Below are 16,288 nucleotides of genomic sequence, written 5' to 3'. Positions count from 1 at the left end.
GTTAATTTTAATCGCGAATAGTCGATTCTAGACGGTTTCGTGAATCGCACTTTACTACATCTTATGCTTTTACTACTAAAAACTACTACTTCGTTGTGGACTCGATTTTGTAGACATTTTCGTGAATCACCCTGCAGAAGATCTGCTACAAAATTCGATGATCTAATAGTAGTGGATGAGCAACATTCTCGGAGGCGGGTGGGGGGGGGGGTGTGGGCCCAGGCGTGCGCACTGGGGGGCAAGGGAATGGGAAACAATGTATTTTTATCAGGCGGGTAAACAAGGCATATTACCCCGTAATAATGTTGCCCTCTCAGAAAACACCACTTGAATTTGAAATTATCACGTTCCTACATCCAATATAAACTTGCAAAGGCGTTGTGGGCCAAAAGAGGAAGAACATGAGAAGGACTTTTCTAATTTTGATCTGCAACACTGCAGCCATATTGGCGCTTTGGTTAGTGTTTTGTTTCTTCATCTTTCTTGTTTACCTCGAACACATGGAGTTGCGTCAGGCTGTTTGCTTCGATCCCGTGTAAGAAAGTTAGTACAATAGACGTTAGTACCTTCAGTGGTGTATACTTTAGGTGTAATGTAATTCCACTGCGTATCAGTGCCAGGGGTTTATGCAGAACTTTTCATCTCTGTGTGATCTTTAGAGGGGTGAAATTAGCATTGAATTCAAGCTGGAAGAGCGAAGCCTAAAACCAAAGGGGCTCAAGTTCCTTTTGTTTTATTGCGATTTCATCATGCTACGAATGCAATTTTTCAAAAACCATTCACGTTAGCCCCAAAAACAATTTTCCATAAGGTTAGGTTAAGTTAGGTTAGGCAAGCATAGTTAAAAAAAAAAAATACTCGACACGTCATGTTCTAGTGAAAACACGGCGAGGCTGAAACACTGGCTACGGGGTTGCATCATCTTAACACACGGAACATTGCACTCTCGTGCGGAAAGCAAATGGTGGGAGCAGAAACAGCATGTCGGACAGAGATTTTCGCAGAAAAAAACACGCATTCACATTAAAATGGATCAAATCTACATTCAGGAATTTCCACAACGCTAAAGAAACTGATTTCCGTAAGTACTTTCTCCTGGAAATTTGAAGGAATCCATTTCCCTCATACGACAATGTTACCCAATTTTTTGATGATTCGATTGCGATTTACGTCTGTTACGTAAGACCCTAGTTTACGTCCTTTTCCTAAGGAATATGTGTCATATATCGTTGGAAAGCTTATTTTATAAGGAATTCAACAACGTAAATCCCAAAGCGAGGAAAAATTTCCTGGTGGGGTAAATTGAGAAAAACCGATGGTAACGATAGTATAAGCTGGAGACGGATTTCTTAAAATTTACAGGAGAAAAGACGATGAAGTACTTACGGAATTGCGTTCTTGGGGACTTTCTGAAGCCGGGGAAATGGTTTTTTTAGAATCGTGCAATGTATTTTGCCTGTAAATAAAGTATTTTTCGTCGATCATGCATCTCCGTTGTACGATAGCTCGTGCCGCCATTACCGTCGACTACGTGAATCAAATGTTCCATGCGTTCGGTTATGTAACCCCCTCACAGTGTAGCAACCACGCGGAAGTTTGACAAGATGACGTGTGAGCGTTTTTTTTTTCCAATGTAAGGTAAGACTCTAGTTTAAGTCCTTTTCCTAAGGAATACGTGTCATATATCGTTGGAAAGCTTATTTTATAAGGAAGGTAAAAATTTACTATCCTTCGGACACCTCTAATTTTTTCATTTCGTCAATTTTTGACATTCGAACTTACGTATCTGCTTCGCGGAACATTCCTGAAGGTGTATCAACGTTGTTTTGATGAAATTTGAACTATGTTTCCTAACCTAACAGAACTAACCTAACCACACGCCAATGGTTCGTGGGGCTAGCGCCAATGGTTCGCAATTATTTCCAATTTCTAGATCCTGATACTAACACGACACCAAATTTTAACTATGTTTCCTAACCTAACAGAACTAACCTATCCACGTGCCAATGGTTCGTGGGGCTAGCTATTCTCCGTCGGAGAATTAATTTTCAACGAACAACATGAATTTCAGCTATGAAACATTCCCACATCACAAAAAACACTTTCCCGATGTTCGACAATGCTACAGGAACTTATTACGGTAAGTAGTTTCTTCTGTAAAAATAAATAAATGTGTCCGAAGGATAGTAAACTAGTACCATAAGGAATTCAACAACATAAATCCCAAAGCGAGCAAAAATTTCCTGAAGGAGTAAATCAAGAAAAACCGATGTTGTCCGAATATGCGCAATTGAATGTACTGAGGAATTTTTTAGATGATGAAGCACATATTTAGGGGTGAAATGAGTGCTAGTGGAACCTAACCTAACAGGCCTAACCTAACCTCGTAGGCATACCTCGACCCCGTGAATGGTTTGTGGGGCTATCGTGAACAGAAAGTGTAAAAAGAAAAAGGTACTTACCCGAAGAGATGCCGGGTGCTGCACCACGATCGCGCACTGCGAACGCAAAGAAGCAATCACCATGCAGATAAGGACGTAGAGTCGAGTCTAGCCTCAATTTTCGCTTAAAAACCTTTTGTGAATAGTTTGTGCGGCATTTATTGGTTCATAAGTTTGGAAACACTGCATATCAGCTGACGATAGACAAAGTGAGTCAAAATTTGCGTGCCGAATTAGAAACGACCAATAAATGATTATAATGTTAAAAATAACGCTTTTTTCATGGGAAAAAAGTGATCCCCAGCTTGAAGAATCTTCCGCTATGCATATGAGGTAAGTAGCAATGATTTTTATTTGAAAACAAACGAGTTTAATGTGTCTCCGGCTTATACTTCTGGTACCAAACCTATGTTGTCCGGATAAGCATAATTGAACATACTGAGGAATTTTTTAGAAGAAGCATATATTTAGGGTGAAATGAATGCTAATGGAACCTAACCTAACCTCGTAGGCATACCTTGTCCCCGTGAATGGATAGTGTGGCTATTGTGAACAGAAAGTGTAAAAAGAAAAAGGTACTTACCCGAAGAGATGCCGGCTGCCGCACCACGAACGTGAACCGCGAACGCAAAGAAGCAATTACCATGCAGATAAGGACGTAGAGTAGAGTCTAGCCATCTGTTAACATCAGTGTCGTGTGGTGACCTCGACACTTGGGGTAGCGGAGGTTGGTTGGTGTGGGTCATACGCCCCCCCAACACACATCTGAAATTTGGCAGTTTTTGTCCTCTTGAATTTCAGCTGCAGCAAGATCTTTATTAGCATCTGCCTGTCCAAGTGCCTATTGTTTAATTCCAGTTCTTTCATGGCCACTGCATTTTTTTACGTAGTAAGGCAAAGGTAAAGCGCCATGCCATGAAGCCACATTTAGGGGATGTGGGGGTGGGGCTCCACGCATTTTCTCCCACGTGGCAGTCAAATGGGTAACAGTTGTCAATTTCATTTGTTCATTTTTACACGAGAAAGTACTTACCGAAATGAGTTTCTGTAGCATTATCGAAGTTGGTGGAGATGTTTTCTTCCATCGTTGAATCTGTTTTACGGGGAATTCATGTATTTTTTAAAAGGGAAATATCTCTCAGATGCACAATTGGCGTTGCTTCCATTTGCTTTCTCGTGAACCGGATGTTGCGCACGCTTGATGACATAATCTCCTGTCGTTGTTTTCAACCACACCATTGTTTTACATGAAAATAATTTAGGGAATTTTTCGATGAATTTAGGGGTGAAATGAGTGCTAATGGAACCTAAGCTAACAGGCCTAACCTAACCTCGTGTGAATGGTTCATGGGGCTACCCGTGGATGGTTTTTGTGGCTAACGTCAATGGTTTGTGAGGATAGCGTGAATGGTTTGTGGGGCTACCTGTGGATGGTTTTTGGGGCTATATGTTGGGCATTTTTCGGTTAGTAAAGTTGGAAACACTGCATGTCCACTACGCAAATCAAGCTGTGTGGCCATATTGTGTTTTATCCACTACGCAAGTCAAGCTGTGTATTGCGGAAGGGAAACAAGGAAGAATATTGGGGCTATTATTGACATTATATTCGTCAGAAAAGCAGAGTAGCACCTAAAAGAATGTTTCGCAATGCACAATAGGTAAGTTCCAATGTAAGAAGTGACGAAATAATTGAGTGCGACGTGTTCGGCCGATAGACAACTGGTAATGTCAAATGCCCTACCGACTAGTGTGAGTGCTTTGCTTTTTGCTTTTTGTGCCATTTTTGGCTAATTTCCGAAGAGGGGGATGAGTGATGATATTATAAAATTGATGAATGGACAAACATTCATGCCCAGCCTGGATTCATAGCATCGTAGCACAATGTGCTAATCACTCTGTCATGGAGAATGGTCCTTACCGCCTAGACCGCTGTGGTATTTTGCGTGGTTTGATTTCTAATTATGTCTGTTAACACATATCAAACTTCAGAGGTTTCATGACTACTTAATTCACGTTTTGTGGAGAACAATTTTTCCCTCCCATGCACTTCTATCTGATTGTTTGCGTGTGTGGGATGTGAAGGAGTATTATTTCACTCCTAAATGTTTTTGTTGTTATGTTAGTCAGGTCAGGTTTAGGGCTCTTGGAATTAATAAAATATTCTGAAATCCTTTAATTGTTAGATTAGGTGGATTACCTTTAGGTCTCTTAGCAGTAGAATAATTGGTAACAGTTAGATATAGTGAAAACGCATTTCTTCAAATTTACAGGAGAAAAGGCTGAAAAGTACTTACGGAATTGAGTTCCTGTGGACTTTTGGAAGCTGGGAATAGTGTTTTTTCCATTCGTGCAACGTATTCGGTTGGTAAATAATGTAATTTTCGACATTCATGCATCTCCGTTGCACAATAGCTCGTGCCACCAATACCGTCGTCTACGTGAATAAAATGTTCTGTGCGTTCGATTATGTAACCCCTGTCAGTGTAGCAACCACGTGGTAGTTTTACAAGATGACGTGTGAGCGAGTTTTTTTTCCTATTTAATTTTCTATGTTTGCCTAACCTAACCTAACCTTCCGTGAATAGGTTGTGTGGCATTTATCAGTTCATAAGTTTGGTAACACTGCATATCAGCTGACGATAGACAACGTGAGTCAAGATTTGGCTGCCAATTAGCAACGACCAATAAATACTTATAATGTTAAAAATAACGCTTTTTTCATTGAAAAAAAAAAGTAATCCCAAGTTGAAAAATGTTCCGCTATGCATATGAGATAAGTACAAATGAAATTAATTTGAAAATAAACGAGTTAAATGTGTCTTCGCTATATCTAACAAGTACTGAATAATTAATGCCCCTAAATGCTTTAAACACCTGATCACTTCTTGATCTGGCTTTGAGCACAAATCTTCCTTGGAGCCTCTCATAATAATTTGCAAATAATTTACGAAAGTTCAGCAGGGGGAAAGAGAAACTACATTCCATCTTACTATTTCACAAATTCGGTATTACATCCAAAACAGGGGTATAGCTAGGATGACTCCCAAAAATCCCATTCCTGTCTACATTTAGTGTAATTTTACATGTAATTATATAGTGTACATTTGATACCTCTGATGCAGAAATGGAACCTGTATTAACCATGTAAACAAAACCATACTAAAAGTTTCCCTACTCACCTGGTTGCACATTGAAACACTGTTAGTACACATGAGAATGCATTTGTGCAGCTTTTGAAAAATATTCTATCACAGTGGTTCTCCAAGTGTGCATCGCGGTGGGGTGGCCCACCATGGATAACTTACATGGGTGCCTCAAAATGTTCCAATATTTTCACTGAAATGACACTTCCAGATATGTGCTTATTTAGTACTTTTGGTACCTGTTCGATCTCTGACGAGCACCTCTCACTCCTTATTTTGTCATTTTTAACATACCTACTTATCTATTCTGCATTGCGGGACATTCTTTAAGGTGAGATTATGCTTTTTTCATGAAAGTAATGTCACTTTTTCACATTATGAGTAATTATTGTTCTTCCTTTTTGCTTGCGTAACACACAATATGGCACGCACCGCTGTGTCATTCTGGATCATCGCGCATTGTGGTTGTCGATTTGCAGTGTTTCCAACCTTCTTAACCAAAAAATACCTACTATTATGCTTTTTCGTTTTACATGTTTCGATAATTTCTTGCACGGGTAGCCCCACAAACCATGCACGGTAAGGTTAGGTTAGTTTAGGTTACATTAGGGAAACATAGTTAAAATTGGGGGTTGTAATAATGTCAGGAAGGACAAGTCATCTTCTTGCAAAACCATGACGTGGTTGGAAACAGTGACAGGGGGTTACGTCATCAAACGCACGCAACATCCAATTCAGGTAGAGGAAGCAAATGAAAGGAACGCCAATTGCGTGTTGGAGTGATATTTCTCAAGGTAAAAAAAAAAAATCGCGCTCAAACAGATTACACGATGAGAGAAAACACCTTCATGAACTTTAACAATTCTACAGAAAGTGATTTCCGTAAGTAGTTTCTTCTGTAAAAATGAAGAAATCTGTTCGGCAGACATTGAACAGTTACAGTACTTTTTACATGTAAAATGTTTGTGAATTTGATATGTGTGTATTTTTGAACATAAGGCAAGCAACATAACTACACTCACTGAGCATCGCAAGTGCTAGATAGGCTTACATTCTGACTTGGGTGCCGCAGAAAAATTTTGAAACATAAGAGCCCCATGAAATGAAAAAGTTTGGGAACCTCTTGTTACGTACCTTTCACTAAGTTCAGGAATTTACCCGTTGCTCCGCATGTCGTTGTCACAAGACTCTTATCAATTACAAGGCATGGAAAACAAAACTCACTGTTTCACCTTTATACAAGGTTTATTGTTGGAAACTCACACTTAACAGCAATTAAATTGAAAGTTTTAATAAGTACCCAGTATTTACCCAATACTACCCAGTGTCTAAATACCCATGTCCCAACCCTATCCTACTTATGACTTCAGTTTTCTTCTTTCTAGGTTTCAGAGGATGACAGTTTACCAAAGTTTGTGTGCTATCCGTGCATAGACAAGCCAGAGAATCTTGCAGGACTTCCATAACATGTCTTCTGAATCGGAAAACCTTCTCAATGTATACCCGTCATCTGCAGAAGAGAAGCAGAGAGGGGGGACGGGCTTTGAGGTAAAGTTAATTTTTTTTACTTGAATATATTGTAATACTAACAAATAGTCGATCCGGCTAGACTGCACAATCAACCCTTTGGGTTTTACGGTTTGAAAGTAAAAGAAAGAAATGTTCGCTAATAGTACGTATTTCACACTACGATTTGCCACTGTTCATTTCTCAATTTGAAGTTACACTACTATGAAATAATAAAAAAAAATTACTACTACATTACTCACCATAGATGGTTTCCTTTAACCTAATCCATGTTAGTTTTAAACACACAGTATTGCCAGGTCGAACTTTGGTTTTCAACGTAGATATATATACGAATTTTCACTAGGATTGAACTTTTTTAAAATCATGTTTTCATTCGTATTTCTTTGTTGCGCAGGTTCTAACATGCCTTTAAAGGATATATTTAGAGAAAGGTGGGCCGCGGTAGTGGTAGGGGGCGTAGGTCAAGTACCCCAGGGGGGGGAGCCCGGAATCGGAGGGAGGGGGCAATTTTCATGAAATTTTTACACTTCCAATTGTTTCCTCACCTTAAATCATACATTTCTTGAATCCTTGATTCCTACCCTTTCCAACAATGTATGATACAGATTTCTATTCGGAAGGGTTGATTCCACATCCTTACAGTCGAATCTTATTTGCTCTTGGTGTGGTATAGATGTATTTCTAAGGTATAGGAAGTATTATTTTTGCACCTGCTGTTTCTAATAATGAAATCATGTATACTTCTTGAAGAACCAATGTGAAAGGAATATGTTAGGATCAGGGTTCTTGTGAATAAAATTGTATTTCATTCTACTCTATTCTGTTGTATTTTCATATGTGTGTGTGGCGTGGACTTCATTGTAAAACTCTTTCAAAATGCATGAGGAATGGAATATATGTAACTAGAACAAGATATTGCCATGCTTAAAAAAATTTAAATTCATTATATTTTACCCTACATTTTTGGTAATAAAATGATGATAATTAAGGCCACACCTAGAATGGATAATAAACACACCACATTCAAGTTTTCAATTTTCTAAAGTGAGCGTTCATCAGTAACTTTGTACAATGAGGAGTTGAAAGGCTAATATAACTGGTATTTTTAAAATATTTAAAAAATATTCAAAAGACACAAAAAAATGATTTTGTGAGTATGTTATTTACACAACAACGTTACGAGAATCTACTGTTCTCTTCTTCAGGTCCAAAACTTTGACTACGAAAAACTTTCCCTAGCCATGTCAAGATATTTTAAATTGTTCAATTTTGAAATAAGTGTTTTAGAAGGAAAGGGTCTTTTAACTTCAGGGACTGTTAATTTGTAACAGAATATGAAGGCAACATCTGTTCTAGGCATAGATTTTAAATTCCTGTCTAACCCATATCAAACCCACATCCTTATTCCTGGTTTTTAAAATATCTTGACGTGGCTATGGAATGTTTTTCGTAGTCGAAGTTTTAGACCTGAAGAAGAGAACAGTAGATTCTCGAAATGTGGTTGTGTAAATAACATACTCACAAAACGTAAGTACCATTTTTTGGTGTTTTTTGATAATTTTTCAAATATTTTAAAAATACGTGTTATATTGCTATTGTGAGTAAGTTGCACATTCATAATGAGTTTGATTATTGAAAGGCTAATTTGTAGGACAAATGTAGTTTTTTTTTACAACATTCCTGATCGAAACCTTCGTCTAAAAAGTCAAAACACAGCATTTTATATTTTAATAACCAGTCCCGGTAGATCTTCCATAACTAATTTGTATATTTTACACAACAAAATCAGATAACACACAGTGGAACCCCATTTTTAAGTTCCTCAATCTTATTTTCCCCCCAACATTTTAAGCTCATTAGCTACTGCACCCTGAGGAATATTTATTATAAGTTTCACTGTAAAGGCAATTACTGTTTTGCAATTTCTGACTTGAAGCACCATGAAATAATTAGATGCAGCATGAACAAAATGAACCAAAAAATTATTAATCACTGTTACATTAGATTGCTCCATTGGAACATGCTGACTGTCTTCTGTATTATTTCAAGTATTCTGTCCGTCTATTCACGTCTCTGCCCATCCATGTTTTTGTAGAAACCATAGTGCATGTTTGGTGCTGTCGTAGTCTAGTAGATAGGACATCTGACTGCCACAAGGGAGATCCAGGTTTGATTCCTAGGTTGGGTGATCTGAGGTAAGAAATTTTCTGGTCTTGTCCATACACAAAGCACCTCTGGGATTCACCCAGCCTCAAAGAAATAGGTCCTGGGAGTAAAGGTGGCTGGAGAATGGTTGCTGATCACATCATGTCTAAAGTGTCAAAGATCGAGAATGTCTGGTGCCCTACCCCCACATCCCCTAAATGTGGCTTAATGGCACAGTGCAATATGCACAGGGAACTTTTATCATAGGCATGTCCCAATTTTATTTTGTAACGAAATATTATTTATGTGATTGAAATTTCATAAATTGTTTGAGAACTCTGTTTGAAATTACGCAGAATTCTGTTATGAATGTGGTGTTTTACTCTATCTCAGTATTTCTATTTCCAAATACACAGTTAATTAAGGAATACACATTGTATATTATGATTAAGTACAATTATAGAGAAAGAAGCATGGGAATACTGTAGTCCTCGTGTTCTTGAGTGAGTCAGTCCATCGAAAAATAGGTAGGTTTTGCACATGGATGTAAGCTACTTTTAACTTTCATTGTCGGTATCTGTTGATGCATCGTTTACCTCACCTTATGAACTTCTTAGGTGTCAAAATGTGGAAGGTTTTGGTTTCAATTGTTTGCATTCAAAAGAGACAAATGAAACGAATGAGAAAACAAATTGATCATCTTCGTTCAGTACATAGCAGTGAATTGTGGTGGTTGGATGTTGTTGAGCTCCGAGTTGAGAGGAGAATGGAAAAAAGAAAATCTCGAACACTTTTTGACTATTTCAAGAAGAAATTCAAAAATGTGAGCAGTAACTTTGTTTGCAAACTCTTATATAAAACTTAATTCGCTTATTAGATCTCATCAACCATGTTAATTATAAACTTTATTATTATCACATGTAAAACACTTGGCTCAGATCCATCCTGAAATATAGTTCTCTATACAGTACGTGCCTGTGATGGTGATATATAACTAATGGTTTTACACCTGCAAACGGCATTGAAGAGGCCTAATCTTGTCTCTATCTCAGAGAAATAAAGTATTTTGTGGAAATACCAGTATGACAACAATTTGGTGGAATATTAATTATCCAAATTGAACTATTATCAAACTAGGAGGGTAAAATGAATATATGATACATATATATATGTTTTTAATTTATTATGATATTATCCTCATTTAGTTCTGAAAACGTCTGTAAATGACATGCTATAGATATTCCGTGTTCCGATCAGTACCCATGATGCACAGTTAGGGCAACTATTCAGGAGGGTATTTATATAATTTAGGCCCCTAGGCTATTCTTTGTTTTGGGCCCTGCTGACATTATCATCATCATTACTTCCATTAATTGCATGCTCTGTATTAAAACACTTCTAAACTTTAAAATATACACACATCTGAGAAGAAAAATGAGTTAAAATGCAGTACTGTAAAAAGAAGTTATTTAAATGCTAGAAATCCTTCCCTCTACCTTTTTTTCATGGAAAAGCAAGTAAAAGGACTTGACATGTTGATTTACTTTGCAATTATTACAAATGTAATGAATTTCAATAATCAATCGTCTTTGTCACTTCTGCCTCTTCAGCGTCTCATTTTTGCGTGGTCTCTTCCTGGACTAGCAACCCTTAGGCTATAGCCAGTGACGTGCGGTGACGTTGATACTTGGGGTAGCAATCAGTGAGTTGCCCAAGGGCAGGTTGGTATGGGTCTTTTACCCCCCCCCCCCTTTATCGGTCAGTATTCCTTAAAGGAACACGTCAAAGACATAAAAAGAGCAATGACTACTAAAAACAGTACACGTAACTCCCACCTCCTTTCGAGAATCAAAAACGATTTGATTTGACTAGTAAACCAGCTTGGCCATGGGTGTTCTTTGTGTATGTCCCTTCATCAATTTTATCTTACTATCTTCGCGATTAGCCAAAAGTGGCAGGAAAGAGAAGTAAAATGAACCAAATCAAACAATCAATGCATGATTTCATTTTTGTTACTGAGCATAGATTTTTGGTCACATTTGGTTAATCGTGAAGATGATACAATAAAATTAGTGAAGGGACAAAGACAAAGAACACCCATGCCCAGGTCGGGGTGCGACCCCGGGACTCCTGGTGTCGTAGCACACTGTGCACACTGTGATAACCACTCTGCCATGTTTGTTTGATTTGGTCTTTTAAGTCCACATTATGCACATAAAGACTAATCGGGACTGGACCTACAGTTTAAAGTGAAACCCAAACCACTATGTGCCTCCACTGGTTGCTAACCCAGGACCACTTGCACCGCCCCCAGCACGTAGGTTGGCCTACAACAAAGATGAGAGGAAAGCACTAACCATTCGGATACGTAAATATTGCATTGCTTGATTTCCTTAATTTCTCCACCTCATGATCTCGTTACTGAAGGATCCAGGTTCAAGCCCTGGCCTGTACTTGAGTGTTTCTTGTAACAACTCTTCACCCGTTTAATTTAATCAACGTTCATTGTCATGGCAGAAGTTAGGTAAAGTGATGGAAGAGCAATGCTAAAAATAAATTAAAAAAGAATTTCCTCCCAGTTCATCTGCAGGGCACTGTGAAATCAGGAATCGAGAGATCTCTGTTTATGATTGCCCTCATGACTTCCATAAGTACATTAGCTACTTATTGCGATTAAATCTATACAGTTACAAGAAGTGATGCGAGGTGGCAAAAAGTCAATATATAAAAGGGGATAAACATCTTTTCGTAGTTTCTTCAATAATATTCATTTGGCTTTTTGTGTTCTGGAATACATTTTTCATTCCACATTATTTTATTATTCACTGCAGAGTACAACACACATGAACAATAATGCGTGCTTGTCACGGGTTCCTGGCCTAGATTGTTCTTTGTGAGGTCCCTAAATTAATTCCATCATATATCACTCATCCTCATTTTTGCAATAACCAAATGTGTCAGAAAAGCGAAGTAAAGTAAACCAAACCTACAACAACAATAAGAACATTTATTTATTGACTGTTTAGCTTACCCAATTGTTTTAATTGGAGGCCAAGAGAGTAGTACATTTAAGTAAAACACTACTAAAAAGAGAGTGAGCAAATATTTGTTATTTAACTATTATATATTCCATATTTGAAAAAAAAAATTAAAGACAGCACAACATTTTTGTCTGCACATAATATGTTCCCATTTCATAAATAATAAAACTACATTCCATATTATACATACACATTGTACAATGTTTAAAAGTTGTTGTGTAAATACAGAGAACATAAGCACTGCAGAAATTTTTTTCCCGAGTTATTTAGAGGATTTACAATGAAATCAAGGGGAAACCAATCCCCTAACTGTTCCTATAGGAGATAGACTGGAGCACTTGAAACCACGACCTTTAAGCCATTGCAGCGGGGGGCAAGGGAGATAGAGGCAGGAATGTTCACTTTCCCTTCCATCGGCTGTTTCTACCTGGAACTGGCGAGGCGGAGGAACAGTCAGCTAGGGCAGCCTTGTCTGCAGATCGCGAGAAGCATGTGCAAAACAGTGTTGCATATGGACTGTGGCTTCAACAAGAGAATAAATATTGTGAATTGATAATAATTAGAGTTGTGACATTGATTGATCTAACTCGGCTAGCTCCTCAGTGCACATCACTTTTCACATTCAGAAGACACAATGGGCTCTTATGGGCAATGCTTTTCTTATGGGAAATACGAGCGCGCTGTTGTGAAATTTCTGGATTTACAAATTTAGCTTAAGTAAAAAGGTACCTGCAGTTTTGCATGAAATTTTGTAGAGAATACGATGGTGAACACAAAACACTAGTAACTTGCTTACATAATTTTAGATAAATTAAAAATGCAAATTTTCTGTGAAAACACAATTTTTACATTGTTTTCATTCCTAACGTTGAAACATGCCGTAAAATTGAAGCATTCATTATTAAAAAAATGACACTGTTTTTTAATTGTCATAGGTGATGGTGGTACTCAGAATTTATCAGTACTTTAAAGCATATTTGCATTAAAAAATATTCAAATAAAGTATGTGGAGATTTTTTATATTTGTGCAGTAGAAAATGTCGTCGCTGGCCATTTTTTGTTCTGTAATTCCAAGTAAAAACTTCCAGCGACAAAGTTGTGGAGAGGATATTGAAATTATTTTTTATAACCACTCAAAGGTTCCCAGAAATATTACTTCCATGCATTTGGAGTTTCTTTTTAACCCGAACCACGCGTGAAGTAAGGAGACGTTGTCTGGCCATCTTGAGCTGGCTCACCGCAGCATTCCGGCTAATCACTACCAAGTTTTCGAGTTGTTATTTTATTTCCATTCAGTAAAAATATGAACTTCATGCAGTTTGTTATAATAGAATTGAAATTACTTAAATTTAATAATTGACAATTATTTCCAATGCTTCTGTTGTGAGCAACATTAGTGCTGTTGCAAATACACGTTTTTTTTGTTTACATTACTGTCGACATTAATACTGAAATGAAGATCACCTTTCAGTTTCCAACTTACACATAAATTCATAGACATCATATTAACCTTTGAAAGGCTTTCCAACACGTGACAAAATATGGGGCTTCAAGATAGAAATATGACATGCCTTGCTTGAGTCATTCATGTCTTATCAGTTCACGTGGGCCATAACTCATTTGTTTGTTTGGGTTGCAACTTGAATCTAACCCATGTGCCAGGTTCCCCTTACTTGAGTGAGTGAGTGAGTGCTTTGGTCTGTTTAGACTTTTTCCCTCTCTCGAAAAAGTGTTTTCAGTTTTTTGAGCGCTCAGTGATTTTTACTTTTTTAAGTGTTTTCTGAAGTGTCATATTCGTGCATTACACTCGCGTGTGTAGTGTTCGCAATGGATCATTGTAAAAAGGGTAACTCTAATGTTCACAGTATAATATTAATATTAATAATTACATATAATTATCAATATATATACAAAATATGTAACACCTTCATTGTGAAGGAAGGTCATCATTTCCCGGCTACATGAGCTAGCGTATTGGCAACATTGTGCGGTTTCTCCATAAGCGCCGTTGTGTCTTCTGAACGTGAAAATGACTTTACTAGCAAATACCCACTTCTTCTGTTTAAGAAAAGCAGAAAGACTAGTGTGCTTGCTTTTATGCTATATTTTTCTTGTTTAGTTTGTTCATTGCATTTGCTCAAGAACTATTTACGAAGTACAATGACTCAAAGCATCTTAACCTTGTGGCACAGTGTCAAGTACTTAAGGAGAAACTGGATAATATTAATACTATTAGGTCAGTCAAAAAGTAAATGCAATCATTTTTTTTTTTTTTTACAACATCAATAGAAAACTTACAATGATATCATTTTCCAACAAAGTCCCCTCTTTACTTCAATACACATGGTCCAACGTTCCACAAGCTTTCCGATACCCTGAGAAAAAAAGGTTTTCGGTTGAGCAGCAAGCTACGTATGCACCGCTTCCTTCACCTGTTGGTCTGTGTCGAATCGACGGCCTCTTAAAGCATCTTTAAGTGGACCGAACTGATGGTAATCCAATGGGGTGAGATCGGGACTGTATGCCGTATGCTCTAACACCTCAAAGCCCAGATTCTGAAGAGTTTGAGTGGTGTTGGCGGTGGTTAGGGGATGTAAGTTGTCTTGCAACAAAAGAATGCCTTTCGACAATCGACCTCGTCGTTTGCTTTGAATTGCAGGCTTCAACTTGTTCGAAAGCATATCACTGTATCGTTCACTGTTTATTGTTGTCCCCTTTTCCACATAATGTTCCATAATTACCCCTTTTGAGTCCCAAAAAAGTGTGAGCATCACTTTTCCTGCAGAGTGTTGACGCTTGACTTTTTTTTTCACTGGAGATTTAGGGTGTTTCCATTCCATGCTCTGGCGTTTGCTCTCAGGTTTGAAGTGATGGATCCATGTTTCATCTCCAGTGATGATTCGTTTCATAAAGGCTTCACCTTCGTTAGCATGTCTGTCCAATAATTGCTGACAGATTCTCACACGATTTCACTTGTTCTCGTCAGTGAGTTCTTTAGGGACCCATCTCGCACAGACTTTATGAAAGTTGAGCCTGTTATGGATAATTTCATATGCAGAACCATGACTAACATTCATATGGTTTGTCACTTCATCAACAGTCACTGTTCGGTTATTCAGAACCAGCTCACGGACTTGCTCAATGTTGTCATCAGTAGTAGATGTGGCTGGACGACCTGCTCTTTCCTCGTCCTTCACACTTGTTCAACCGCTTTTGAACTTTTCAATCCACTGGTAAACACTTTGGAGCGGTAAAACATTGTCACCATATTGTGCTGAAAGTCTTCTATGAATTTCAGCCCCTGGTACACCTTCAGACCACAAAAAAACGGATTACAGAACACTGTTCTTCTGTGGTGCACATGGACAGTGGCGCAGGCGACATTTACTTGGCAACACTGCAGAGCGAACTGAAGTGATGACGCTGTAACCTGACACAGACGAAGACAACTATACTACTATCTATCGGCTTCCAAGTGCAAAAAGCTGTACAGCCAACCTACGGAAGAAAAGAGAAGCATTGCATTTACTTTTTGACTAACCTAATATATGGACCATGAAATATTTCATTGAATGTTGTTTCCTTTCGTAAAAGTTGAGTAGAAGTTGAAAATATTTTGTTTTGCAAAATGGCCACTGCTTTGTTTAATCAGGATTAGTAAAATTTTACTCATACATTATGCCTGTAAACGTGTGTGTGCTACTTCATACTGCATTACTGTGAATAGTGTCACTTATACAATGCGTAACCAATACATATATATGTGTGAGCAACTGAGCATGTGTGAAGATATTAAACTCCCATAAAGAATTGTGGGAAGAAGTACAGCATCTAAACAGTTTATGATAATCAAATTCTCAATCAAAAGTTGCAAATAAAATATTATGTTAGAAAATTATGTAGTTTGAATGTAGAGATTTTTTTTGTGCAGCTCATAAAGTTCAATCTACAAGGTGTTTCAATAATGGTAACTGAACAAGGTTTCTTT

General features: G+C 37.8%; 1 protein-coding gene across 1 annotated transcript in view; it reads left to right on the top strand.

Annotated features, from left to right (window-relative positions):
* Nucleotides 1–493: 493 nt before the first annotated feature.
* Nucleotides 494–16,288, top strand: part of LOC145999337 (uncharacterized) — a 61,078-nt gene continuing 45,283 nt past the window's right edge. Inside the window, exons 1-2 of the mRNA XM_083136278.1 lie at nt 494–543; nt 6,970–7,132. Coding sequence (XP_082992404.1) covers nt 7,052–7,132 — 81 coding nt within the window. The 5' untranslated portion in view covers nt 494–543; nt 6,970–7,051. The remainder of the gene's footprint in view (nt 544–6,969; nt 7,133–16,288) is intronic.

This window comes from Lepisma saccharinum, chromosome 15, assembly GCF_977018435.1.
Source record: "Lepisma saccharinum chromosome 15, izLepSacc3.1, whole genome shotgun sequence".
NCBI classification, from domain to species: Eukaryota; Metazoa; Arthropoda; class Insecta; order Zygentoma; family Lepismatidae; genus Lepisma; species Lepisma saccharinum.
The sequence above is the reverse complement of the archived record's forward strand: the minus strand, read 5'-3'. Positions and strand labels throughout refer to the sequence as shown.